Source organism: Phlebotomus papatasi, chromosome 1, assembly GCF_024763615.1.
Source record: "Phlebotomus papatasi isolate M1 chromosome 1, Ppap_2.1, whole genome shotgun sequence".
In the NCBI taxonomy this organism is placed as follows: Eukaryota; Metazoa; Arthropoda; class Insecta; order Diptera; family Psychodidae; genus Phlebotomus; species Phlebotomus papatasi.
Window position 1 is genome coordinate 88,087,431 of NC_077222.1, and position 26,896 is coordinate 88,114,326.

Genomic DNA, 26,896 nt, shown 5'->3' on the forward strand with positions numbered 1-26,896 from the left:
TTCTAAAGGAAAGTATCTATGGAGGATGGTATTTTCTACTATCTTTTGAGGCAGTAGAATTTAAAGACACGATTTGTAGAAAATACCATCCAAATTTTTCTCGGTGCAGGATGGGATAGATATAATGCAACGTTATCCTTTAATTCACAACTGGGAGTCTGTAATTTTTACAATAAATATTTTCAAAAAATCCCATTATTTTTATTAAATTTAATTATTCAAAAACAGTCCGCAAAAAATTTTTTTTAATGTTCAAAACTGTTTTTTCAATGCTTTCTATATTATTTTGAAGTTACTTTTATTTTTTACTTACGCGTATTATCAGCATTTTTTTACACTGTAATAATTTATCAAACCTCGACGACAGCTGATTAAACAGCGACTGAACTGTGATGCTTCTGCCGAGTCGGCCGCAACTTCAAGGTCCATGTGAAAATCTTCTCAGGCCATGTTTGTGAACGTACGATAAGAAAACAAGACCTCTAAAATCGTATAATTATTTTAATTTCTCACTTGCTCCTCTCCTCATGAAAATATTTACAACAATCTCCTCAATAGATCTACATCTTCACATGACAAAGCAAAAAAACAAGAAAAATTACACCTTATTATATTCTCCTAAATCTCAATTGGACCAGAAAAACTAAAAAAAAATTAGCTAAGGGAGAGTTTACCGCATCATTCAACGAAAACACTTATCAAATTTTACATAATAATATAACACAATTGGAGGAATTTATGGAATTTTGTTTTTGGGAGACTTGTACAAAAAGAAAATAATAATTATTATAAGATATTAATCGTAATAGAAATTGAACTATCCACTTTTACGTAAATCATTTTACTGGAAAAAATAATATAATAATAAACAATCTCCTCAAGGTGACTTTCTCCTCTCATTGGGCTTTTCTCTTTCTCTATAGTTCACCATTAAATTAACTTATTAATACAATTTAGTCGATTAAATGTCTGACCCACAAATTATTCATCTGGCTGTCATTTTTTCTTAATTCTCTGTCCAATCCACTCAAGTCCTTGATATAGTCTGCCGAAAAAAAAGGATAATGGAAAAGTGACAATGAAAAAGAAGTTAATTAAACTAAATTGCCTCTTATGGCTTTCTTTCCAAGGAATACCCTTGCCAAAAGCCTTGTCAAGGAATTCACCTTAAAGCTTAGACAATCACAAGGTAATTGTGATTATTTGCACGCAATCTCTGAGGATTGTCCATAAAGTATTTGAATTCCTTAAAAATTATAATGGACTAGCATTTGAGATCTCACAGAAATGCAAAGAAAAACGTAGAATTTACAGGAAGTACAAAATGTACACGTACAACATAGGTAAGTTCATAAATTTCGCAACAGTTTCTCTTTTAAGACCGTTGTATGCCGGATAGAGCAAATCAGTAAATATTCAATCAAATCTTTATTGAAATTTTATTATAATCCTTTACGTAATTGTCAAAGATTTACCAAAGTATTTTGTTAGATGGATGATGCAGCGACAGATTGCAGCACGATATATGCAAATATTTTATTGTGAAACTGAAAAGTTTTCCATGTTAACTCAATTAGAAGAATTAAAAAAAATCATAGAATTGCAGAGCATTGTATTGTATCGTTAAGTTGACAGCAGTGTTGCGAAACTCGGGATAACCTGGATAAAATTATGGATCCCCAGTTCATGTCAATTGACAGCGAACAGACATGTCATCTAAATCGGCTATTCTAGCAAATTCAGCTCTTCGCTATCCGGATGATTGGCAGTATAAAAAACAAATAAAATAACGAGTGAATAGTGATTACTTGAATTTGTTGAATTTGAATGGGATATATGGACCCAGGTGAGTCCGCCAACCAAAACATAAAATAGAAGAAGAAGAAAAATTTGTCAAGTTGACAGTTACAATCCGGATACAACAGGAAATCCGGGTACAGGGATCACGGCAGCTTAATGGGCAAAGTGTTGGCTTTGTGACACAGAGGCCCTCGGTTCGATTCTTGATCGAAGCGCGTCCGATGAATAATTGAAAAACGGGATATGGAAACTTCGTATTTTACCTTTCGTATTTTACATGTTCGTATTGTATTGTATTTATTTTTCATTACCATTAATAACTTATAATAACTCATGTTAACCCCACCGTACCTTGCGGCCATCGCCGTCTTCACTGGTAAAAAAAGGTGGATCATTTTGATTCATTCGCGATCCTTTAGGTGAATCAAATATGATCCATCATTACAAATGTTTCATTTCGATCCTCCGGAAAGTTCTCTCTTTCCGGGGGTGGAACACCGACAAAATTACTTGGAATTCTACAAATCCGTGCAACTGGGGATTATTTTAATTTTCGCTTTTTTTACTCACTTTTGGCAAATTTTTCACGTTTTCACAAGTCTCCAAACTTAATCCTTTTTAAACTATAACATTATAATTTGTAGAAAAGCGCCACTAAATATCTAAAAGGACACAAATTCCACGACAAGCGCACCCCGTTTATTTATGCGCTCAGCGAGTCTCAGTGACTGTCACTGACGTCACTAAAAGTGGCGTGATTATCCAAGTGATCCATTCAAATGTATCACTTTTGACATATCGTACCAAATTTTCAATCGCTGAAATATCACGGTTAAAATTTTAAAGCTATCAATTTCTTAGTTTACACACGTTCCCCTTATATGAGCAAATACAGTAAACACATTTTTTACTGTTTCAATGGTTTTGTTTAGTAAGAAAATTCACGGAAAATAATCGCAATAGTGATCCAATTGAAATGTTCAATTTGATCCATTTGAATGTATCCCATATTTTCTATATTGTTTGGCGTAATATCCTGAAGATTGAAAATAGTTATATTATTCCTTTAAATCTAAAAACTCATTTTCGCTATTTTCCTTTTATTAGTTGGCAGAAAAATATTCTTGAACATCGATCTTTCTGAAATGATCGATTCGAGGAACCTTTCAATGTATCATTGAATGTGATCCTTTACTTGGATCACTGAAGTGATTCATTAAAGAAGAATCAATTCAATTCAAGTGATTTGATGAAAATGAACCTTTTAGGTAATGATTCTTTTGAAATGATCCCTGGTGATCCATTCATTTTTACCAGTGTTAGCGTTGTTGATCAACCTCCAGGGTAAAACGATGGAAAACCCCTTCATAGGTTGTATGGTGAATATGCATGGCACAATTCGTATTGCAGAAACTTCGTATTCTAGTACATTTCGTATTTTTCCATTTCGTATTTCACATTTCGTCTTTCATAAATTTAGTACAAAAATTGAACAGGCACTACAGGCACTACTGATAACCTTCCAAGGCACAAAAAATTTCCCTTTACTACCCTTTACTTTACTTTAATTAGGGTAGTACTCCATGAGAGCTTTCCAAAACACCAAAATTTTTCGAATTCCGATAATTAAAACCGGAGATATTACCATTCGCAAATTTAATTTTTGATCTCTTCTAGCTCGGATCAGGGGGGTCAGGGGGGTCAGGGGGCTTAAGTTTGGTATCAATCGAAAGCTTTTAGGCCCAGCTATAACACACTAAAATTTGAGATCGATCGATACAATAGGTGCTGAGTTATTGAAAAAACAAATTTCAGAGGTATTCCAAAATGGCGGAAACGAGGGTGGGGGGTGGATCTGACATCACCTACTTCTAGCCACCTATCGACATTTAACGTTTGACGAAAACCGCTTGTCGATATCTCTCCGTTCTCTCGCCAGAAGCGGTTATACGACGGACGTCCATGAAAAATCTATTTTTAGCGCACATCATATTCGTGATCTAGAAGTGTCAAAACTTGTTTATAGAAAGTTTGGGCGCGATCTGACAAGGTCCAATTTCGCCTGTGACTACAAAAGCTGAGATTGTAAAGAATCTCAGCTAAAAATAAAAGGTGGAACTCGTATGTGAATTCTCAGCTTTCTTAAAGAAACATTATGTCCTTGTGCGAAGAGAATATCCTGGAAAGGCTAATTGTTGATAAAATGTGAAAAAGAGGAGCTTTAAACCGCTTTTATGGTCGTACCCGTGAAGAAGAACACTGAACATTTTACACTAGCAACATATAAGACAAGGTGGCGACCATTGAGACGGTACAGAGGACTGTTTGTTCCGAGGTCTTGACCGCACATCACAGTACTTGAATTCATAAGAACAACGATGTAGTAAGAAAGGCGATCAACGAGAGGACAAACATCACGATGAAAGGAGGTAGTGGACGGTGTTCTTAAACAGTTGGAGGAGAACAGTACGCATTTTACACTAGCAACATACAGTTCAAAACTGACCTTGGAAGGTGTACAGCGGATTATTTGTTCCGAGGTCTTGACCGCCCATCACAGTACTTGAATTCATGAACAACAACGATGTAGTTGCGAAAGGCGATCAACGAGAGGGCAAGCATCACGATGAAAGGAGGTAGTGGACGGTGTTCTTAAACAGTTGGAGGAGAACAGTACGCATTTTACACTAGCAACATACAGTTCAAAACTGACCTTGGAAGGTGTACAGCGGATTATTTGTTCCGAGGTCTTGATCGCCCATCAGAGTACTTGAATTCATGAACAACGATGTAGTTACGAAAGGCGATCAACGAGAGGACAAGCATCACGATGAAAGGAGGTAGTGGACCGTGTTCTTAAACAGTTGGAGGAGAGCAGTATGCATTTTCCACTAGCAACATACAGTTCAAAACTGACCTTGGAAACTGTACAGAGGACTATTTTTTCCGAGGTCTTGACCGCCCATCACAGTACTTGAATTCATGAACAACAACGATGTAGTTGCGAAAGGCGATCAACGAGAGGGCAAGCATCACGATGAAAGGAGGTAGTGGACCGTGTTCTTAAACAGTTGCAGGACAGCAGTACGCATTTTGCACTAGCAACATACAGTTCAAAACTAATCTTGGAAGCTGTACAGAGGACTATTTTTTCCGAGGTCTTGATCGCCCATCACAGTACTTGAATTCATGAAAAACAACGATGTAGTTACGAAAGGCGATCAACGAGAGGACAAGCATCACGATGAAAGGAGGTAGTGGACAGTGTTCTTAAACAGTTGGAGGAAAACAGTACGCATTTTACACTAGCAACATACAGTTCAAAACTGACCTTGGAAGGTGTACAGCGGATTATTTGTTCCGAGGTCTTGATCGCCCATCAGAGTACTTGAATTCATGAACAACGATGTAGTTACGAAAGGCGATCAACGAGAGGACAAGCATCACGATGAAAGGAGGTAGTGGACGGTGTTCTTAAACAGTTGGAGGAGAGCAGTATGCATTTTCCACTAGCAACATACAGTTCAAAACTAACCTTGGAAACTGTACAGAGGACTATTTTTTCCGAGGTCTTGACCGCCCATCACAGTACTTGAATTCATGAACAACAACGATGTAGTTGCGAAAGGCGATCAACGAGAGGGCAAGCATCACGATGAAAGGAGGTAGTGGACCGTGTTCTTAAACAGTTGCAGGACAGCAGTACGCATTTTGCACTAGCAACATACAGTTCAAAACTAATCTTGGAAGCTGTACAGAGGACTATTTTTTCCGAGGTCTTGATCGCCCATCACAGTACTTGAATTCATGAAAAACAACGATGTAGTTACGAAAGGCGATCAACGAGAGGACAAGCATCACGATGAAAGGAGGTAGTGGACAGTGTTCTTAAACAGTTGGAGGAAAACAGTACGCATTTTACACTAGCAACATACAGTTCAAAACTGACCTTGGAAACTGTACAGGGGACTATTTTCCCCGAGGTCTTGATCACCAATCAAAGTACATGTATTCATGAAAAACAACGATGTAGTTACGAAAGGCGATCAACGAGAGGGCAAGCATCACGATGAAAGGAAGTAGTGGACAGTGTTCTTAAACAGTTGGAGGAGAACAGTACGCATTTTACACTAGCAACATACAGTTCAAAACTGACCTTGGAAACTGTACAGCGGATTATTTGTTCCGAGGTATTGACCGCCCATCACAGTACTTGAATTCATGATAAACAACGGTGGAATTACGAAGGCTGATCAACGAGAGGACTTTTGTAACTATGGAAGGAACTAGTGGACAGTGTCTCTAAACAGTTTGAAGAGAACAATAGACGTCTTACAAGAGCAACATACAGAACAAAATTGGATGTGACTTTGGAAGCTGTACAGCGGACTCAAGGGATTTCATCGAATTTACATCAAGGGATTTCATCGAATCCTCGTAGCTAACTGTGATATCGATTACTCAGAGCTTTTTATAATTTTGTACAATCAGGTCAGGTTTAAGACGGGAACCGATCAGTTAGGAAGCAGATCAGTCGGTGTCTCTTTTGTAATCACCGCTCGTAGATTTCTGCAGAAAATTTCTGAAATGACAAAGTCCTGGATTTTGTCGTGGCGGTGAATACGTCTTCTTTGATGAAAGTTCCTGTTAAAAAAAAATTAGTAGCAAAGAGCTCTTGATCCGTTCGGCCGGTCCTGAAACTGATGCTTAACTTGTCTATCAATGCTATGGATTTTGATTTGTTTTGTAGGTTATAGGCTTTGTTTATAAATTGCGAAATTTCATGTGAGATGTCAAATACTGTCAACCCCTCAATCAAAAGCACTGAGAATTAAATGAAGGACACTTACCCTTCACCAGTAAGGGCACAGCAAGCCTGTATATGCCATTGGTGCTTCTTGATGGATGTCAAATCCAATTGTCGAGAAATTTCTGCGGCACTCATGGAGCCCTTTAAGTCTTGTTTATTTGCATAAACTAGTAAACTCGCTTTGGCCAAATCCTCATGCTGCAGCATCCGGTACAATTCTTCACGCGTCACCGCCAATCTTTCCCTATCTGTCGAATCTATCACCATGATAATGAACTGAAATGTAGAATTTGTTGGGTTGCACAGTGATAACGATGAACCCAACAAAAGGGAATTTAATTGACTGGCTCCATGGGACTTTACTATTTACACCCTGATTTTATCATACAAATGGACGGATTAAAGTTTATTTGATTCATTGACAGCCATTCGCTTCCAAATTAATTTATTCTCAACTAATGAATAGCTCTTACACGATTTTAGCACATCAAATAGAAAAGAGATATTTATACCACAAATTCTACCAATCATACTCAAATGCAAGCAAACTATTTATTATTGAAATGGCTGAATGAGAAAATAAACATAAGCTGTTGAAATTATGTCTTATCTAATAAACTTTTGCAAAATGAACAGAAAACGTTTGGCAAATAGCAACTTTGAAATTTGAAAATCAATATTTTTGTTTTGCATAAAATCACCGCAACTTCTTCACTTCTTCTATAGTCAAAATACAAAAGTTATTCAATTAGTGAACCATTCAATGTCGATTATCCACTCAAAAGTTTCCTTCATTCTAAAATTCGAATAAAAAATTAAATGAAATGCATCAGATTTGGTCTCAGTTTCTCAATTTCCAATCTATATGACTTTCTGGAAATCTATCATAAAAAATTCAATCATAAAAAAGAAGCTTTATAATCGACAGGTGAGCGTTTTATTGCACAACTGTCCAAAAGTTTGACAAAATAATTCATACCAATTTAGAATGTCCAATAAGTTTCTGTGATGGAATTTCGATTTTTTTTTGGCACTAAAACCAATAATTTCTGACATAATTTATATTTTATTTACGAATGAATTCGGAATATGAATGGTGTTCCAGAAAATAGGAAAGTTTTTTTTTTGATATTCGTAATGCTGCAGTCAAACTCTAGGGTAGAATCTACACTTATGGATGTTATATACACTTATGGACAACGCAAAAAGCTTAAGTTATTACACTAAACAGATTCCGAAAAATAAAAAAAGTGTTAATTAGATCATAAACTAATAATTTTATAACTTTTCGAAATCTGTTTTACGTAAAAACTCAAGATTTTTTCACGCTGTCCATAAGTGTATAGCATCCATAAGTGTAGATTCCATCCTATACATATTAAAATTATCAGACAATTCACTTTATTAATTGTCGTTAATTAGGGTGCTCGCAACAAGAGTTAGACTCTCCAAAAGTGTTTCGGCTAAAAGGTAAATAGAATTCTATCTGTGCAAAATGTCATTCATGTTCGAAAATGTGAAACAGATATTCGATTTTTCGCACTAAAAACAACGTGGCGCTACACTCAGAAAAGAGCTCTGTGGAAACAGCTCTTAATTTAGCTCTTGATATAAGAACGGGCATTCGTGTGTTGAGCTTAAAGACTATTTTACTTGAAGGAAAGCATTTATTTTAAAATATGCTTTGGTTCAAGAACGTACAGTCTTTGAATTTTCAGAGATGGCAAAAATAGTCTCTGGAAGAATTTTAAGTACTAACAAGTTCTTGGAGCAAAGCATAACGAGTTTTGATTCTAGTATCAGATTTTTTCTGCTGTATCGCAACAATTTTGACGTACACTCACAATTAAAAACACAATAGAATTTCACGTTTTTTTATTGCCCTATGCCACCGTATACACTTCTTAATTTATAATATTTCACATTCCCTATTGTTTTCCTAAAATCCAAGCGAAATTGATGAATTTTTGACTAAAAAAAACTCACATTTGGGAAGATATTTCTCCATCCGATTATCGCTGAGCGAGATGCCCGACATGTTTACAATTTTTTTTCACCCGAACCATCTCACAAAAATCTTTTAATTTTTCCTCTATATAAGTTTTTCTAAATAAAAAACCACCTTTTCACAACACTCCAGACACTTGAGCGAGCTCGTGGGGCACAATATTCTAATTTTCAAGAAAAAATATTTTCCTATTTTTCGAGCTTCACTTCACCAAATTTCCACGTAATTCTTATCGGCACTGTATTTTTTTGCACCACAAGACACTTCACTACTTGTAGAGGCTTCTCCCCACAATTTTCACTATAATTTTATTGAAAAAACTCGCGAAAACAATCACAACTTTGCGAATTAATTGCACTGTGAATTATTTTGTCTGTCATTTGACAGCACTGGAAGTCACTGAAAATTTTCTCTGGAGAGACAGTACTCTCTCTCTCTCGCTCAAGACGCGGCAGCTCTTAGTTGATCTGTTTTAGAAAACAGCTCTTGATTCTAAGCACGACATGTTTAGGTTGATTCGGCTCTTAAAATATTCTTACAGACAAGAGCTGCATTTTTGCAAATCCCATACAAAGTTAGAACTGCCTTTTTCTGAGTGTAGGTTATAAAAATTTATAAAATACGCCCTTTTCTGCAAAATCTCAAGATTTTACCGCTAAAAAGCTTCCTGAATTTCCTGGTTTTCAACGCTCCGAAGAGGAATTTTACGCAAAATTTCTTCCACTGGACGTCTTCGGAATTCTATATGACAGTCGTATTAGTAATATAATATTTTCGGGTATCCATGGACTTTTCTGCATGAATATTTCTACGTCTTTTTCTATATTGATTACCGGAATAATCGGATGTTCAGCCCTTTAAAAATTCGGAAAGATCCTGTTTATTTCCCTAAAATTCCTCGTGGAATTTTTCGTACAATGGCTTTCAAGACTTCCGTGCATTAAACTTGAAGAACTTCACGACTTATTCAGTGATTATTTTTTACATTTTTAACCAAAATAATCCCTGAATATTCACACAAAAATTCTTGTGAAAAAAAACACCCTCAAATAAAGGGATCTGTTGACAATTGGCAACTTGGATCTTGGAGAATGCACAAATCAGACAAATATTCGGTTATTCCACTTTTCTTTCAGTTGAAAATATAGCTACCATATCATTAATTTGAGTATGTATTGCTCACAAGAATTATAGCGTTAAGGTAAAAACACAGGTTTTACCATAGAGTCTTCGCCGGAAAGATATCGGAAATCACACTTAAATTGGTGAAAGAAATTTTTTGAGCTATTTCCTCAAGAGGGTAATAACTGGTGAGTACAGACCAATAATTTTGGTGAATACGTGAGTATTTCCCCGTTTTAATGAGTATGTGAGTATTTTTACGATTTACACTTAAATTTCGAATTTAAGTTCACATATGTGAACTAGAAGGTTCCCAAGATGAAGTCTACAAGAAATCCTTTTGAAAATGTTAGCCTATAGCTCCCTAAGGAATGTCAACTATTTAAATAAGGAATAAAGGAATATCAACTACTTTGCGAAATCACAGAACTGGGTAATTCTATTTGCCATTTGACAAGTGAAATTTTCCCTCAGGTATACCCAATGCAGAATTTCCAGGAAATACCCTCAAAATCATCGAAATGTTTTGTAGGATACCCACCCGAAAGCAACATAATAACTCTGTGGAATCCCACGTGGCATGATTGAGGATTTGCCCACTGAGTGTCACGCGAAAAGAAACTGACAAATTCCACGATTTTTTTCGAAAGTGAAATTTTGCTACCTATCAGCTACAGGTCCAAATCCAAACTAAGAAGCTATCATAGGAGTTAGTGAATGATACTCCTCTGGTTCAGTAATAACCTTCCCGATTCGAGAGCTCTCTCCGGTTAAGGTATTTCCTTTACCGATTCGAAGGTAAATCACAGAGAACTTACCTAAAAACCAGTTGGAAATTCGAAAGTTTAAACCGACGAGTTACACAAAAGTGAGTGTTCATGAAAACGACATTTGTCGTAATAAAATTGAAATTCAAGTGCCATCCTGAAATTCCACAATAATACACAAAAATTTATTTTTTGCAGCAAACGTTTGCACACTATTACTGACATTGTAGATGTAGACGATTGAAGTGTCAATATCAAGAATATCGAAATTCGAAATGGAAGAACAATCAACGCTAAAGCGTCGAATACGTTAACTTGTACTTTAGGCTTCCGGTAGATTTTCGAATATGTTTGGCTTGGCTTTGTCTCTTCGAAAGGTTATTACTGAACGGAGCCAGAGACTTTATTGCTCCGTTCAGTAATAACCTTTCGAAGAGACAAAGCCACTCCAAAGCCAAGCCAAACCTATTAAAAAATCTACCGGAAGCCTCAAGTGCAAGTTCACGTACTCACCGCCGTTTTAACGCTGATTGTTCTGCCATTTCGAATTTCGATATTTGTGACACATCATCAACAATGTCAAAAAAAGTATGTGTAAACCTTTGCTGCAAAAAAGGATTTTTTGTGTAGTTTTGTGGAATTTTAGGATGACAGAACGTTTTAATTGCAGTTTCGTTAAGATAAGTGTCCTTTTCGTGAACTTCCTCAATTTTTCTGTAACTTTTCAGTTCAAACTTCGAACTTCCAACGAGTATTTAGGTAAGTTCTCTCTGATACACCTTCGAATCGGTACAGAAAAAAGGTCAACCGGATAGAATTCTCAAATCAGAAAGGTTATTCCTCAACGAGAGGGATATGTAATTCAAAATAATTCGGCCACCACGCGTACGAAACGTGAATATGTCCTTTCTTTGTAAAAATATATGAAATATTCAAAACCGAACTTCGAATGCCTTTTCTCTTGCGAAAACTTTAGCTGTGAGCACTCGGATATATTATTTGTTATTTTCACTTATGTAGTAAGCTCTTAATCTTTGATTTATATAGCGTGGAAATCCGGATTAAATTTTTGATACTGTGTGATAGCAGGATAAAAAAATTATTTTATTTCTAAAACCAAACGAAAAGAGTAAGTCGTAGTCAAAGTCGTATATTGGATATTTACAAAGTGCCTTAATTTTGAGCTGTTCTTTAATATTGCTTTGGATAAAAAGTAAGTCGAACTCTGAAGCTCAAAAAACTCTAACTCTAATTTAGATTCGAACTCTTAAAGAAAATTTTCGCACTAGGTGGAAAAAATTATAAAATTAAAATTCTCGCTCAGAGATTATGAGGAGAATTATAATGAATTCAGCATTGTTTCTCTGATTTTCCCTACAAAAAGGAAAAATACATACATTTTGACACTCGAGACACTTCGAAATTCGAACAGGACTTCTTCAGTCACCATGCGGAAAAAAACGAAAAGTAAAAACGTGTTTTATTTAGCTTCAAAACCGATCTTCGAATCTTTGAAAGTCTAAAGATGTCTACACATTAGGAGCAATTTAAAAAAAATGATTTTTGAAATAAAATTCCTCTATCATTGTATTAAAAAAAATAGGTCACGCCCCCTTTTCCACCCTAATCAAAAACCAAAACCGAATTTTAAGATTATTAAGTATTTAATATTAAGATATCAGTATAGTACTCTTAACAATTCATCGTCCTCGCCATTTTCAACTGAAGTTGTGCAAGAAAGCTTGTTCACAAAAAACAGGCCACGCACCCTACTCCCCGTACAAAAACAATCAGTAGCATATTGCAGCAATAATTCAAAAGTATTGAAAAAATTGTTATATGTAATTTCGTCATTGCTATTTGCAACAAATGACTGCGAAATTTCAAACTACTTTTTCACACAATTTCATTTTCGAAATCGAATTAATTTTCGAATGAATAGAAATTCACATCTGACATAATTTTCGATTTGACACAAAAAAACATACAGAATTAACAATAGAGAGAAAAATACTATATTCTAACAAAGCAATGGAAAACCCAACAATAAGCACTATCTCTATTGAATGTCCTTGCCACCCACACTCAAGCTGTTAAATTTGTAAGATCGAAAGTGCCTTACCTCTGTATTTGTATAATACGTGCTCCAAGCTGCTCGAAGACTCTGTTGACCGCCCAGGTCCCACACAATAAAATGAATATTCCTAAAAACAACCTACAGAAGGAAATCGAAAGAGACATTTCACTTCAAGTGTTTAATTCCTAACTTTAAAAAAAAAATATAATTTGGATTAAACCTCTTCAACATTGGATCCAATCGTTGGACTCGTATGAACGACTTCATTCATCAAATATTGATACAAGATGGTCGTTTTGCCCGCATTATCCAGGCCAACCATTACTAATTTGTGTTCTGAAAAAGAGAATATGGTGAGAAATGAAAAAAAAAAGTGAGGGAGAAGACCCATTAATAGGGGGTAAATTTTATTGTTTTATCTGATTAAATACAGCCACGTATTTTGCCATTTTGGAATTCATCGAGCGTGCAGAAAAAAAACCCTTTTTCCCACACTGAATCATTCATTTGTGGAGTTCTCCATTTGTTCATTTTATTTTATTTTATTTTTTTTATTACGTGTCTGGTCTAACACAAAAGTGGTGCTTTAAATTATTGATAAAAAAATTTGTTGGAGGGCTCTTTCTATCTCCTTCTCTCTCTCTACAATTCATTCATTACTGATTTCCATCAGATTACTTTTGGATACATGAAATTCCTTCTTTATTCAATGGAAAGCATGGAGCTTAAGGAAAATACATCAAAGTTATATAGAAGCATTGAGGCATCTCTTTTATCTTCCCTTTTTTCCGCAAGATAAAAACAAATAAAACATCTGCGCAGAATTTAATTTATTTTACAGAATTTATTCTAATTCTTAGCGCTGAGCATCAAAGAAAGGGGTAAATATGGAGGAAAATCTGCTAAAAATTCCATTGAGATTATAAACATGGAATGGAAATCACATCTAAGCTGAATATGTTATGTGTACTGAAATAAGAGCGAATTAGTTGGTGCTTTAGGAGAAGCATGTCTCGACTTTCGATGTTCGAAAAATTTTATCTGAATTTCGAATTTTTAAACTGTTTTTACTCAATGATTTAAAAAATACCACACTAAAATCTGTTAAAAATTCAAATTCAAGATCAAAGCTTTGGCAAAATCGAGACATTGCGAAATTCGAACAAGAAGTCGTACACCTTCTAAATGTATCAAAAAAATCAAAATGTTTTAGTGGGTTTAGTCTGTGCGGATGTTGATAAAACGTCCGGCCTAAAAATTTAAATCAGAGAAGAAGAAGAATTTTAATGGCTTTTTGATTGAACTCTATTTTCGAAATTTTCAAATTGCGATTATTATGATCACACAAGTTCTGTGAGAATTCTGTGAGAATTCTGTCTGAATTTCTGATATGAAACCAATATAAACATCAAAATTAAAAGCTGCTAAAAATTTCCAAGATCAAGATTTCATATTCTGACGCGAGACATTTGTAGGACTTAAAATACTTTAGCTAAGAACCAATATTTCAATATTTTACACCAGAGGCGTGCAAGAACCGTTGAAACCGAATAAACGTCAAATGAAACACGTACGTCAATGGTCAAAATGCTACCAGAACAAACTTATTTTCATTATTATTATTAACATTATTATTATTAATAACATAACAAATGTCATATAAATATGACGTTTATTCTGTTTCAACGGTTCTTGCACACTTCTCTTTTACACAGTTAATGATACGTCATTTTCGCCAAAATTTTGTTTTCTTTGCAGAATTTATTAAAATTTCGCAACAAAAATTAGGAAAACTTAATATAGACCGTATTAAATAAATTATGAGTGGTCAAATACTTTGGTTTGAATCTTGGATTTCAATTATTCCAAGACGTTTCAAAAATTTCACAGATTGATCTTAATTTTTAGATTTCAGAATACAAAAATCATGAAATATTCTTGATCTCGATTTTGATATTGGTCATAGAATTAAGGCCATTGTTTTCAATATCTAAAAAAAGTGCACTTTAGTGCGCTTACAGGTGTGAGTTGATTCCCTGAAAGTGGCTCGGCTAAAAGATAAATAGCTTTCTTATTTGCACAAAATATCGTTGATGCTCAAAAAAAAGTAAAAAAAAGTCCGATTTATATTTAAAAAAAATAAAATACCGTAATAAGAAGTTTTCAAAGAAATTAATCAGTGAATATAAAGAGATTTAATAATCAGGCAGCAATATTTGATTCGATTGATTGATTGATTGATTTATTTTCATATTTGCCTCGTTGTTGCTTTGATTTTCCCGATTACAAAGAGAACGCTGGATGCTGACTCTAGATACTTCAATATTCGGACAGGAAATATACTTAAGTCAATACGCACACGCACATACAACAAGAAGTAAAAATGCATTTTCTTTGGCCTTCGAAACCAATCTTCGAATGTCTTTTGCTTGGAAACTCCGGCTGTGAGTGATCGAATTCAGCGGATTGTTTTACAATATTTTAAATTTTCACAAGAAGATCAGATACCAAAAAACAGCAATAAGTTCAGATAAGCTTGTGTTAGCTGAGATTCTTCAGAGGGGACCTCTAAGTGCTTGTAACTCAGGGTACTTGAAACTCGGAATTCGTAAAAATTCGGTAGTAAATTGAATTTTGGAGGCAAAGAATCGCGTCCAAACTGTTCTTTGCGCCAGAAACAAATAAAATTGGCTCAAAACGATATAATTTAAAAGAACTTAAAATTCACTTAAGGTAAGTGTGCCAAATTTCGGCATAGTTGCATGCAAGCGCCAAAGTCTCAAGTTTGAAATGTAATATTTTTAATAAAAATTGATTTTTTTATTCCTTCTTCTTAAGGAGTGTTGCTTGGAACCTTGTAAACCGTTTATCGTCTTTATTTACTCTAAAATCATTCTTAATACATTTTAAAATGAATAAAAATGTAGACATAGCTTTGGTACCCTATTTCGGCCACCTTCATTCTCATAGTTCTTTGCCCTTGGGGAATTCTTTCAATGTATTTTTCACGTCATCTCGTTTGTCAAAGCTACATTTTTTGTTATTCTTTTGCATTGTATAATCTTTAGAGTACGTAAAATTTAAAAGTTCATGGAAATTCGAGGAACAAAAAAAGTGGCCGAAATTGCAAGCCGGCCGGAATTTGGCACACTTACCCTACACGATATTAAAATAATTATTCACAAAAATGCAGTATAAACACGAGGAGATTAATAAAAACTTGTTATAAGTCAAGTTTCTCGGAGGAGAAGAGTTCTTCAAAAAGAATATTCACAGCACTTCACTTGAGTCATTTTTTTACCATTGAAAATATTCAATGACCTATTCGTCTCAAAAGTTTAATGTGAAATTTTATAATTTAACAGTACGCTAAGTGACAAATCCATATATTTTTGAGGAACTATATGAACGATAATATAATTTTAGCCAATCCGAGTATAGTCAGAAAAAATCACTGAACTTGAACATCATTTTTGTGTTCGAAACATCAAAGCCTTCCCCTATATTTCATAAGACTTTTGAATTTTGAATCGTCTTAAATGAAAATTTTTCTTTCAAATGCTACATAACAGAAGTATTTTGCATAATTTGTCTAGATTAATAAAGTTATTTAGCTGAACAACTCATAATCAAGAGCCTCGTTTTCACAAGTTGAAGTATATCGCTTGTTGTTTTCCACTTTATAAAAAAAAGTATTAGTTTATATCCGATTTGAATTGATTTATAAATCACTCAAAATATTGACCAAAATAGCTCAGGAGCAAAACAAATGCGTAATGCCTCCGGCACACCTTTAAGATCAGGCAAATTTCATGAAATCAAAATTCGGATCCCTTTCTTTCTCACACGTTTTGCATATGTCTATCTCATTCTCTCGCACTCTTCTTCTTCTCTTAAACATCACTCCAAATTCAATTTTGCTCAATCAAATTTGGTATGCGAAAGAATGAGATAGTCATATGCAAAACATGTGAGAAAGAAAGGGTTTTGAATTTCAATTTCATGAAATTTTCCTGATCTAAAAGGTGTGCCGGAGCCATAAGGGATTAAATTGGTTCAATAAAAATTCATACCCTCTTGGAATCAATTCAGTTTCAAACAGGAATGAATCTAAACTTGCCCTGATCGGTTTTGGATCATGATGCTATTCCAAATAAGAATTAAAAAGACAAACTCTTTCTCCTAAATATTTTGTCTTAGTACATATCTAGTCTCATATGCTTTTGCGTTATAGACTTTTCTTTGTAATGGTTTCAAGCACGACTGTTTTCCCTAGTCGTCGCCGTATTCTGAAACCACCAAACAGTCGTAACAGGAACCAACACAAAAACGTAGATTACAATAGTAGAAATTTGTTCTCCCAAGTACTTTGATGCCCTAAAGAATAACTCATCCAGGATCGAAACGTTAGCAAAATAAAGTCAAATTGAAAAATAAAGGACTCCACGGAATTTCCCACTTTAACTTCAGCTAGGATTCAGGGTAATTTTCAAATATTGACGAAATGTACTGCTAAAGAATATCTGAACCCGTAGTAATCAAAACACTGAAAGGGCTACTATCCAGCAAGCACCAAATGCTAACTGATTTCAATTCATCTGAAAATATATGTATTTTCAGCTGAATTTTGCTAATCTTAAAACGAGACTCAGGCGGCAGTGCCATTTACATATGAGGTAAACACATTTTGTTCGAGTACTGTTGACCGGACAGAATATTTTTCCATACTGATTCAGCAAAAAATATGCTGATAATGCTGCGGTGTTCAGCTAACTGTGCTCGCTGGATATGCAAAATTCGAATGGGCAAAATAATGAAACGGTCGAAATCACACGGAGGATAATTTGTGGAATAATTTCTCAGAAAACAAAAATCCGGAAATCTATAATTTAAAAGACAAATCGTTCAATACGTTTTCGACTTTTTTCCACTTTTTTTGCATCTTTAATGGTGCAATTTCAATGAAAATGAACATGTTTTTAGTACTTTACTGTTCTCAAGTGCTTCTGCATTATCGACTCTTCTTTATGTTGGTTCCTGTCTCGACTGTGTTCCCAGTCCTCGCCGTGTTCTAAAACCACCAAACAGTCGTGACAGGAACCAATACGAAGAATTGTGGCAATAATTCTGACAGTTAAATACGAAAATTTCCATTCGGAAGTCACTGTTGCTGTGAAATTTTTCACGGAAATTTTCATGAAAATTATTCTGTAGATCCGGTTAATGCCACTCCAACAATTTTTATCTCTATGGTCACTTCATTTTATTTTCCACATGACTTATAAATTCCCTGTTTATTTACTATGAAATACCATGTAATTTAAATATTATCACTCATTATGCACTTTATAAAAAGATATTCTTCACAGTTCCACATTGTTCCAACTCTTTCTCAACTCAAAACAATTTTATTTGTTTCCTTCACAAAAGTATACATGAAAACTTTTCTGTACATTTCCTCTGGCACTCTCAACGGCAGAAGGAAATTCTCAATCGAAGCATGACTATTGGAATACCATTGGGAGAAAAGCTGAATTGGGAATACATTTTCTTTTCTTCAGCAAAAATAACACAAAATGATCTAAATTTAAATTATTGTGCAAAATCAACTGTCAAGGTGATATTTCTTGCCGAAGTTTGCATTTGATCTTTTCTCATCAGACTCACACACAAATAAAACCAGAAAAGAGTCGAGGCCAGCAAATTCCTCTCGATTTTCTGACCCGGAGAACTTCTTTTTACTTGTCCCACTTTACACCCACTTCTTATAGCTTTGCGACAATTAAAATTTCTTGGGGTCATTTTGGAAATTTTCCAGAATAACACCAGAAAGACAATATTGCATAAAACTCTGCGGAACTTTTTTGTAAAAGTGCAAAAATTGTTTGGAAAATACGAGAGGGGAATTTGTGATGAAATCTCCAGAGGAATTTCAATTCTTGGCGAGAAAGCAATTACGAAATCAGAGAAATAAACACACGCAGAAAGAACACAAGAAGCAGGTGAATGAAAAAACATCCACATGGAGACATTCTCCAGATCTTGACCTTTTTTTTTGGTGAAGAAACACCAGCAAATTGCTCTCAATTGTATGCAGGTGCATGCTTCTTCTTGCTCGATTTCAACGAAAGAGAAATTTGTAATCAATCAAATTTTTTTTACACAAAAAAATCGATTTCACATTTCATAAATGATTGAACTTATCATTAAAAGATTATTTGTGATTATCGAAGGAAAGTCAAAATCGATATCTTTAACCGTTTAGCTACTATTCCAAACTACTGAGTTAGAGAAATCCGAAAAAGTTAAAATAACATTCCGGAAAAGTTGATTTTACCCTGCAGTATTGATCCGATTGTTAGCCACCTGGCTTAACTCCTCTAACTCCTTATCATGCATGATTTTTTAGGGAATTGTTGTTTAGGATTAACCCTTTAAGGACGATTGGAACACCGGTGTCCCATAAAGAAAATAATTTTTCCTGACTACTTTTTTCTAATGTTTGTACATAATTACAAAGTAGAAGGTCGAAGAAATCTAGGATAGTTTTTGCAAGTCTCCAGCTATTTGCTATATAGTAAATTTTTAAGCTAAAAAATGACGAATTTTTAAATTCTCATAATGAAAATTAATTTTAATTATTTTTTATACTTCCAATTTTTTTTATTAAGCAAAACCGTTTGGAAAAGGAAACTACAATACTCAAACATAATATATTTCATTAGATTAAAAATTATCATTCATTGGTATTGTCAGAAAAATTACTTAAATTTTTAGGCTATTTTTGTCCCTACCGTTCATAGAGGTAAAAAATACACTGAATCAGACTCTGTTGGATTTTATAAGGCTAGATGTAAGACCTTTTACTGATTTTGTTTATCGGTTTCATTTTTATTGCTGATTTTCGGTCCGCGAAAACTGTTTCGTCGTTAAAGAGTTAAATATTAAGGGCAAAAGACCCATTAGATTTTGAAAAATCAATAAAATTGCTTGTTATTTAAATTTTTGAGACCTTCGGGAACTGTGCTAAATCTCTAGTCTGTAGCCGGCATTAGTCTCAAGTCACACATTTCCTAAAAAACTTATGTCAGATTCATTAAAGAAATACGGAAAAAAAATGAAATGTTTGAAGTCAGAATATGTGCGAAGCCTAAAAGCCTTCCCCTAAATTGATATTTCGAAAAGGTTTCGTGCGAATTTCTTTTTTTTAAATTTATTGTACAAGTGGTCTAAACGGTCTTTTCATATCCAGATATGAAAATGATCATATAACTGGCAATAGTGATTTTTCAAACCCAAAGATTAAATAAACTCCACAAAGTTTATTTCTTAACCGATTTGCGCTAATTTGAGATCGTTGGAAAGATCTTAAAATTCCTGACAAGCCTTTGCTGGTTCAAATCAGTTATGAACCGGCTGAACCGGATACGAACCAAGTAATTTTTTGGCGATGTTTTTAGTGATTAATTAATCGGCTCAAATCGGTTATGAACCAGTAAATGGTAAATTATGCGAAAGTACTTTTGAGATTTAGCATCCAAGTCACAAGTTCGAGTATTTCGCAGATCATTTATCAAATCATGGGACACTTTGTTATCTCTTTTTATCAAATTTAGGGACAGTTATTCTATGTATGAATTGGTTTGTTTGGAATTCTGCCTTATCCGGAATTCCAAATTTGATCGAGAAGTTGTAATCGAGAATGGAGCATTTAAAAACTCACGACCTTCAGCATTCACTTAATAGTAGAATTTAAAAGTCAAATAGATTGAACTTGTGAAAGGATTTTAAATATCCGGATTCAGAGCCTACGTAAGATCGATAATGCTAACCTTTTGGATCTTGATATATGGAGTTCCGCTTTCACAGAAATTCTCGGGACAGAAAAAAAGCCCGCGAATTCACTCCAGTGACACAGAAAAATTGCATACCCACAGGAGATGACTTTGGAATAAGTTACGGAAGCGCCATGATCTATGCAAAATTTTTTCAGCAAAAATAACCTGAAAACGCTGCCTTTTTTAGATAACTCTGGGATTGTTTTGAACATACTGCAAATGTTAGTGCTCTTGAATCATTTGAATCCTTTGGATTTTTAAAAAGTCCTAGCTGAAAACCCTGTTAGGGCATATTTACTATTCGATTTGGTAAAATTAGTGAGTCCCGATCATAATCCCGAAAACAAAAATTCTGGATTTTGACAAGAATACTTATATTTTCTTTGTAAATTCATTTGATTTTCACTAAAGATTTGAAATATTTCTCAAAAAATGTGAAATCCCCATTCGGGATTTTGTATTTTCGGAATTTTGCCATTCGGAATTTTGACAAACGTCAATTTCAACAAAGTCTAAGTTGATTAGAACTGGATTTGATATTTTTTAACTCCTAAATTGGTTAAAAACATTTTATAAATATATTTTTTTTTTAAAAAGATCGGAGTGATTTCGAGCATTCTGCGAATTTCCCATCGCCACTTTTTTATTTAATCAAAAACTTCCTCTTCTTCGATCTTGAACTTGGGCACCTTAATTAAATTACTCAGGTGTGTGTACTCTTCAGTTTACCCTGCACACAATTTTCTTGGGTCAATTAGCGCTTCTCCGGCACTTTTTTTTTGCACCTCATCCCAAAGCACGCAGAAAATCGTCAAACGGTCACCAAAGAGAAATACATCGCATAACTCAATTTACACATTTTCCTGGCTGTTAATTTTGCAGTGCTTTAACTCCTCAGAGACAACTAGAGAACCTTCTTTAATGAATTAATCAATTAACAGCTTTTCATGACGCGTTGCATTTTTTTCTGAAACGCTCAAAATTGTTTTTCCGAAACACACGTGTATTTTCGGTATTTTCAAGACGAACCCCAATGATTCACTCGTAATATTTCACTGTTGTTTCACTCCCGAATTTTCCCAGCTATTTAATTTTCTTATCACTACGTGATAATTGGCCGTACCCCAGATGATTTATTTGGCTTCTTTTTTACACGATAAATGACTCAAAAATTGTGAGAACTACATAAAAGTTAATTCAGTGAAAAACGCAGTGCGGAATTTTGGTTTGATGGATTTCACTGAGAAAGTCAAAATAAGCAACAAAAGAGGAAATAGTAGTCAAAACTGTTTAAAATGCTTCTTAACATTACGATCTATTGTGATCATTGTAATGTAATTTCTCTAACTGGGCCAAGAGTGAAAAATGTTACAGACATGAAACTTTAAATGAAACATTCTGATGGATAAGAAATATTCAAAAAATGAAGAAGAAATATTAGGAAAATTAGATTTATTTTTCGGAAAAGTTAAAAATTAATTTGAATAGCCATATTACTGAACTTTTTGTAAAAGTAAGCAAATTTTATTAATGAAAGAATACAAAATTCACACTTCATCATAAGTATGAAACGTAGTTGAAACATTCCGAAAAATTAATGATGTCACAACTAATTCCGAAATTTAAACTAAGTAAATTATTTGAAAAAGATTTCGTAAATTAAATTCACAATATTTTGATTCGATATGGTGTACAATTTATGTTGTTAATTAGGGGTGGTACGCGGTACGCATCTATCTTCTCCACAGTTTCTCAGCGTTCCCGAAAAAAAAACTTTTAAGTTTATAACGTGTTTTTGATCAAAAATTACAACAACAAAAAATAAATGTCAAGTTCATTTTGAGTAATTAACCAAAAACCAAATTTTGTTAAGCGATTTAGTTTTGGAAATTTAATTGAAATATGTCCGAAAACAGAAGTAAATGTAACAGAAGTTTTCACAGCTAATGCCACTTTTTTAATGCAAGCTAAAATTTAGCATTCGCAAAATTCTAATTTCCTGATTTTGAAATCAAAGTAAAAAAAAAAACAAAAGGCAAAATCTGAAGAACGTTATATTGAGTATGATTCGGAAAATTTCAGATAATTTCGGTAATTTCATAAAGTAACAAAGAATTAATTTAAAAAAAAAACACTGGAAAATAGATAACAATCGTTCCGGAAAGTTTTATCTTATTTATAATATCTATTTTTTAAGAATGGATTTTCGGATCAGAAGCATCGATTTGGATAAAATTTGCTATCACTTTGTTTTTTTCTTGTTTTTTTTTTGGGGGTTTTGCCTGTTTTCGGAATGTTATAGTGGTGTTACTAATTATGTTCAAAATAGTTTTAAAAAATTCCCCAAAGTATTTATAAGAAAAGTTTCAAGATTACAAAAAAAATAGAGAAAAGTAAAATTACTAAATGACAATACGAATACAATTTCCGAATTAAAATAAACAAATAAATAAATAAACTACAGAAAAAAAATCGAAAGAATTTTGATTACATCTTGTAAGAGGTTACATTGCAAAACATTATTTCAAAAGAGTCAGCAAGAGTTACATTTCCGGATATACATCTTCAGTTCCGGAATGTACCTTATTAAAACGCCGTACGTTCAGTACGCCGAAAGCTTTGGAAAACTTCAGACCATAAATTAAAAGCAATCATATTGCTTCTAATTTATTAATGCTTTGAATTTGCATGTTTTCGGAATATTCTGCTTATTACTAAAACTAATTGTAAAAAATTCTGAAGCTATTTTTTATTCATTTTTTTTTTAATTTGTTAAGTACGGAATAGGAATAGGAAATATTATTCCTCTAAATTCCTTTTTATTAAAATAAAGTGAGAGCCGAATGTCTCTAAAAATTGTACAAAATACGACTGATTCGAAAATTCAAATAATAAATAAACAATTGAATCCTTTCGGAAAATCAAATATTCCGAGATCAAAAATACTTATGACGAAATAAAATAATATTATTGGTTCCTTATGGCTCCGACACACCTTTTAGATCAGAATAATTTCATGAAGTCGAAATTCGCATTCCTTTCTTTCTCACTTGTTTTGCATATGTCTATCTCATTCTCTCGCACTCTTCTTCTTCTCTTAAACATCATTCCAAATTCAATTTAGCTCAATCGAATTTGTCATGAGAAAGAATGAGATAGTCATATGTAAAACATGTGAGAAAGAAAGGGTTTCAAATTTCGACTTCATGAAATTTTCCTGATCTAAAAGGTGTGTCGAAGCCATTAATTATGAATTCTGATTCTGACAATTGTTTCTTTTTATGTAGCAATAATATTTTTGATTTTTTTTTAATTTGTTAATTCTTTCAATCTTTTCAAAATTTTCTTTAATAAATTGAAGTATTCTTATCACGTTTTCACTATTTCGGATTTTTATGGCTCCGGAACACCTTTTAGATCAGGAAAATTTCATGAAGTCGAAATTCCAAACCCTTTCTTTCTCACATGTTTTACATATGACTATCTCATTCTTTCGCATCCCAAATTCGATTAAGCTAAATTGAATTTGGAGTGATGTTTAAGAGAAGAAGAAGAGTACGAGAGAATGAGATAGACATTATGCAAAACATGTGAGAAAGAAAGGGATCCGAAATTCGACTTAATGAAATTTTCTTGATCTAAAAGGTGTGCACGAGCCATTAATATTTATATGTATTTAAGAATCTAATTCAATTGTTTTTTAAATATTCAATCTCAAAAATTATTTAACCTGCATGACGTCTTCTGATTGGCTAAACCTTCAAAGGTTTATGAATGCTTTCAAGCTGTAACCAATCAGACAGCGTAGTAGAACCAAAATATTTTATAATGGCTCTGACAGACCTTTTAGATCAGGAAAATTTCATGTAATCGAAATTCACTTCTTTTTCTTTCTCAAAAGCTTTGCATATGTCTATCCCACTCTTTCGGACTCTTCTTCTTCTTCTTTTGAACATCATAATGAATTAAATTTAGTTTAGTCTAATTTTCAGACTTATGCAAATCGTTTGAGAGGAACGCGAATTTTGATTTCAATAAATTATACCGAGCTAAAAGGTGTGCCAGAGGCATTAGAATAAATATTATTTAATAGAACATGTATAAGGCTTAAAACACGATTTCCTTTTAAAATCACTTTTCCGATTTTTCCGGAATTTTTTGAAAATTTCATGAAACATTCCGGAAGCAATGTTTCATGCAATTGTCGACGCCCAACTGAGACCCAGACAATGAGCTTGAGATTTCAATGAAAAACGAACGGTAGGAGTGAAAATACCTTCTCACGCTCCTCCACAGACAATTCTTCTGTCCCCGGAAAGTGTGAATTAGTGAATGAAGTAGATAAACTAGATATTTCTTGGCAGAACGAACGACTGTTGCACTTTTTGTCACACAAACTGGAAGATATTTTCTGAACAATGCTCTGTATTTTGCCCCAAAAAAATCTGTTTCCAGACGCAAAATTTATAGTTTGAGATTCTCAATGGACTTGATGTATTTATTAACGAAGAAACAGGTGGGTTTGGGCAGAGAATTGGAAGAGAAAGAGCCAAGAAATCAATGAAGTCATTCCCGCCCAAAAATTGGTGCGAGTGCTACTGAGCAAATGGAGTTGAATTGTTGGCTCAATTGCTTAATGAATAGGCCACTGAGGCAGATAGCAATAAAATTGAGAGCGACCCTCATAAAGATCAGCTATTAGAAAGTGTTTTCTTGCCAGACTTTCATCCACTTTGGCTTCTGGAATGTCAGACACTGGAGAGACAACTCACCTTCATTCCCGAACAAACTCCACAGCTTTGCAAACAGCAGCCCCATTTTGCACCACTTTTCACACACTTGTCCCTACCCTGAGGATCCCCTTTTGCCAGGAAACAGCCTCAAATGCCTAGGATTTGGGGCTCCAGTCTGTGTTTTGTTTCACAAAAGAGCCTCCACAGATCACTTGCGTGTCAAGTTGAGACTCTCAGCCAGATTCCTTGGGAAAATCCATGGAAATCAAGGTTTACGACACTTTGGGGACATGTCACTGGCACTCTGGAGGATATCTCTAGGATGTTATCAATTATTCACAGTGGAAAACTTAATTAAATTATTAAATTTGGAGAAGACAGACTTTTCTTGAAATTTTTTTTACTCTCACCCAATCACGAAAGCTGTCACGAAGACACGACTTTTCGAAATTAAGTTTCAGTGAAATTTTGCAAAGTTGCCGCGAAAATTTCAAATACATTTCAATGCAACAGACTTTAATTTTTTTGAATAAAAAATTTATTGAAATGACCATTTTCATTAAATTTCAATTTTTGAAAAAAGAAGAGTTCATTTTACAGTAGAGTCTCTCAAATCTGAATCTCTCAAATTAGAACTACGTTTGGATTCAAAATGTCAATTGTGGCAATATGTTAAAAGGTTCGTATTCTGGATGAAGAAAAATCATACAGTAGAGTCCCGCTATAGGCCATCGCTCTGCAGTCCACAATTTATCTACCGTTGATTTCAAATACCTGAGGTTATGTTTTTTAATACGCGACATGCAATGCTGTTGTCATAACTATCTTAATATTTTTGGCAAACTTTTTTGAGTAGTTGTGATAATTGTGATTCATAAAGAAGAGAGCGAGGACAAGTACCACAATCGCAAAGAAGTGGAAACCGTCGAGCAATTTCAACACTAAAAGTCGTTGATAATTTTAAAAAATGACATGGACTATATATTGCGTCCCAAGTGTCAAATCTGGAACCAAATATGGACTATAGCGAGACTCTATTGTATTTATGTGCTTCTTCCTGAATGTTTACATATATTATGGTCATATAAAATGAAAAGGAAGTATGTAATCACTAAGACTTGTTAGAAAGATTGAGAATTTGATTTAAAGTACAATTTAATCTCACATAAATTTCCTAAATTTCGTTAGTTTTGAAGAAATCGTTCGAATTTGTAGGGTGAGAATTGTCAAAAATACCGCCCGTGCGTTCGAATTTAGAGGACTCTACTGTATTGTATTTTTTGACTTAAAACTCTAAAATAGTGCAATAGAGCAGGGGGGGTGCAAGAACTGTTTGAAACCGAGTAAACGTCAAAATAAGTTTGTTCAGGTAGCGTTTTGACCATTGATCATTGATGTACAAGTTTCATTTGACGTTTTTTCAGTTTCAAACGATTCTTGCACTCCTCTGCAATAGAGTTTCAGGAACGTGAACTCATTTTTCAACAGTTACATTTAAAATGAAAATAATAAAATGTTTTTGTACAAATCACAACCATTTTTGGTGCATCTTAGATATTATAGTAAGAAATGAGGAAAGAATGCGTCACCAATCATCACGCAACCGGAGGGTTTATGTGAAAGTACGGATGCGGAAACACTGTATAGCAGACCCTCGCTTATCCGTAAGAGCGAGACCAAAATGTCACACGGATTTTGAGATACTTCTACAGAAAAAATAAATCCTAGAATCAATAAACCA

At 34.0% G+C, this 26,896-nt stretch overlaps 1 protein-coding gene across 1 annotated transcript; it reads right to left on the bottom strand.

Moving 5' to 3' along the window:
- Nucleotides 1-483: 483 nt before the first annotated feature.
- Nucleotides 484-25,595, bottom strand: LOC129797962 (ADP-ribosylation factor-like protein 5B). Its single transcript, XM_055840859.1, has 5 exons — nucleotides 25,195-25,595; nucleotides 12,805-12,920; nucleotides 12,630-12,722; nucleotides 6,651-6,886; nucleotides 484-1,045 (listed from the first exon to the last, which is right to left on the bottom strand). The coding sequence occupies exons 1-5, from the start codon at nucleotides 25,238-25,240 to the stop codon at nucleotides 997-999; spliced, it is 540 nt and encodes a 179-aa protein (XP_055696834.1). The 5' UTR covers nucleotides 25,241-25,595; the 3' UTR covers nucleotides 484-996.
- Between the last annotated feature and the right edge of the window lie 1,301 nt (nucleotides 25,596-26,896).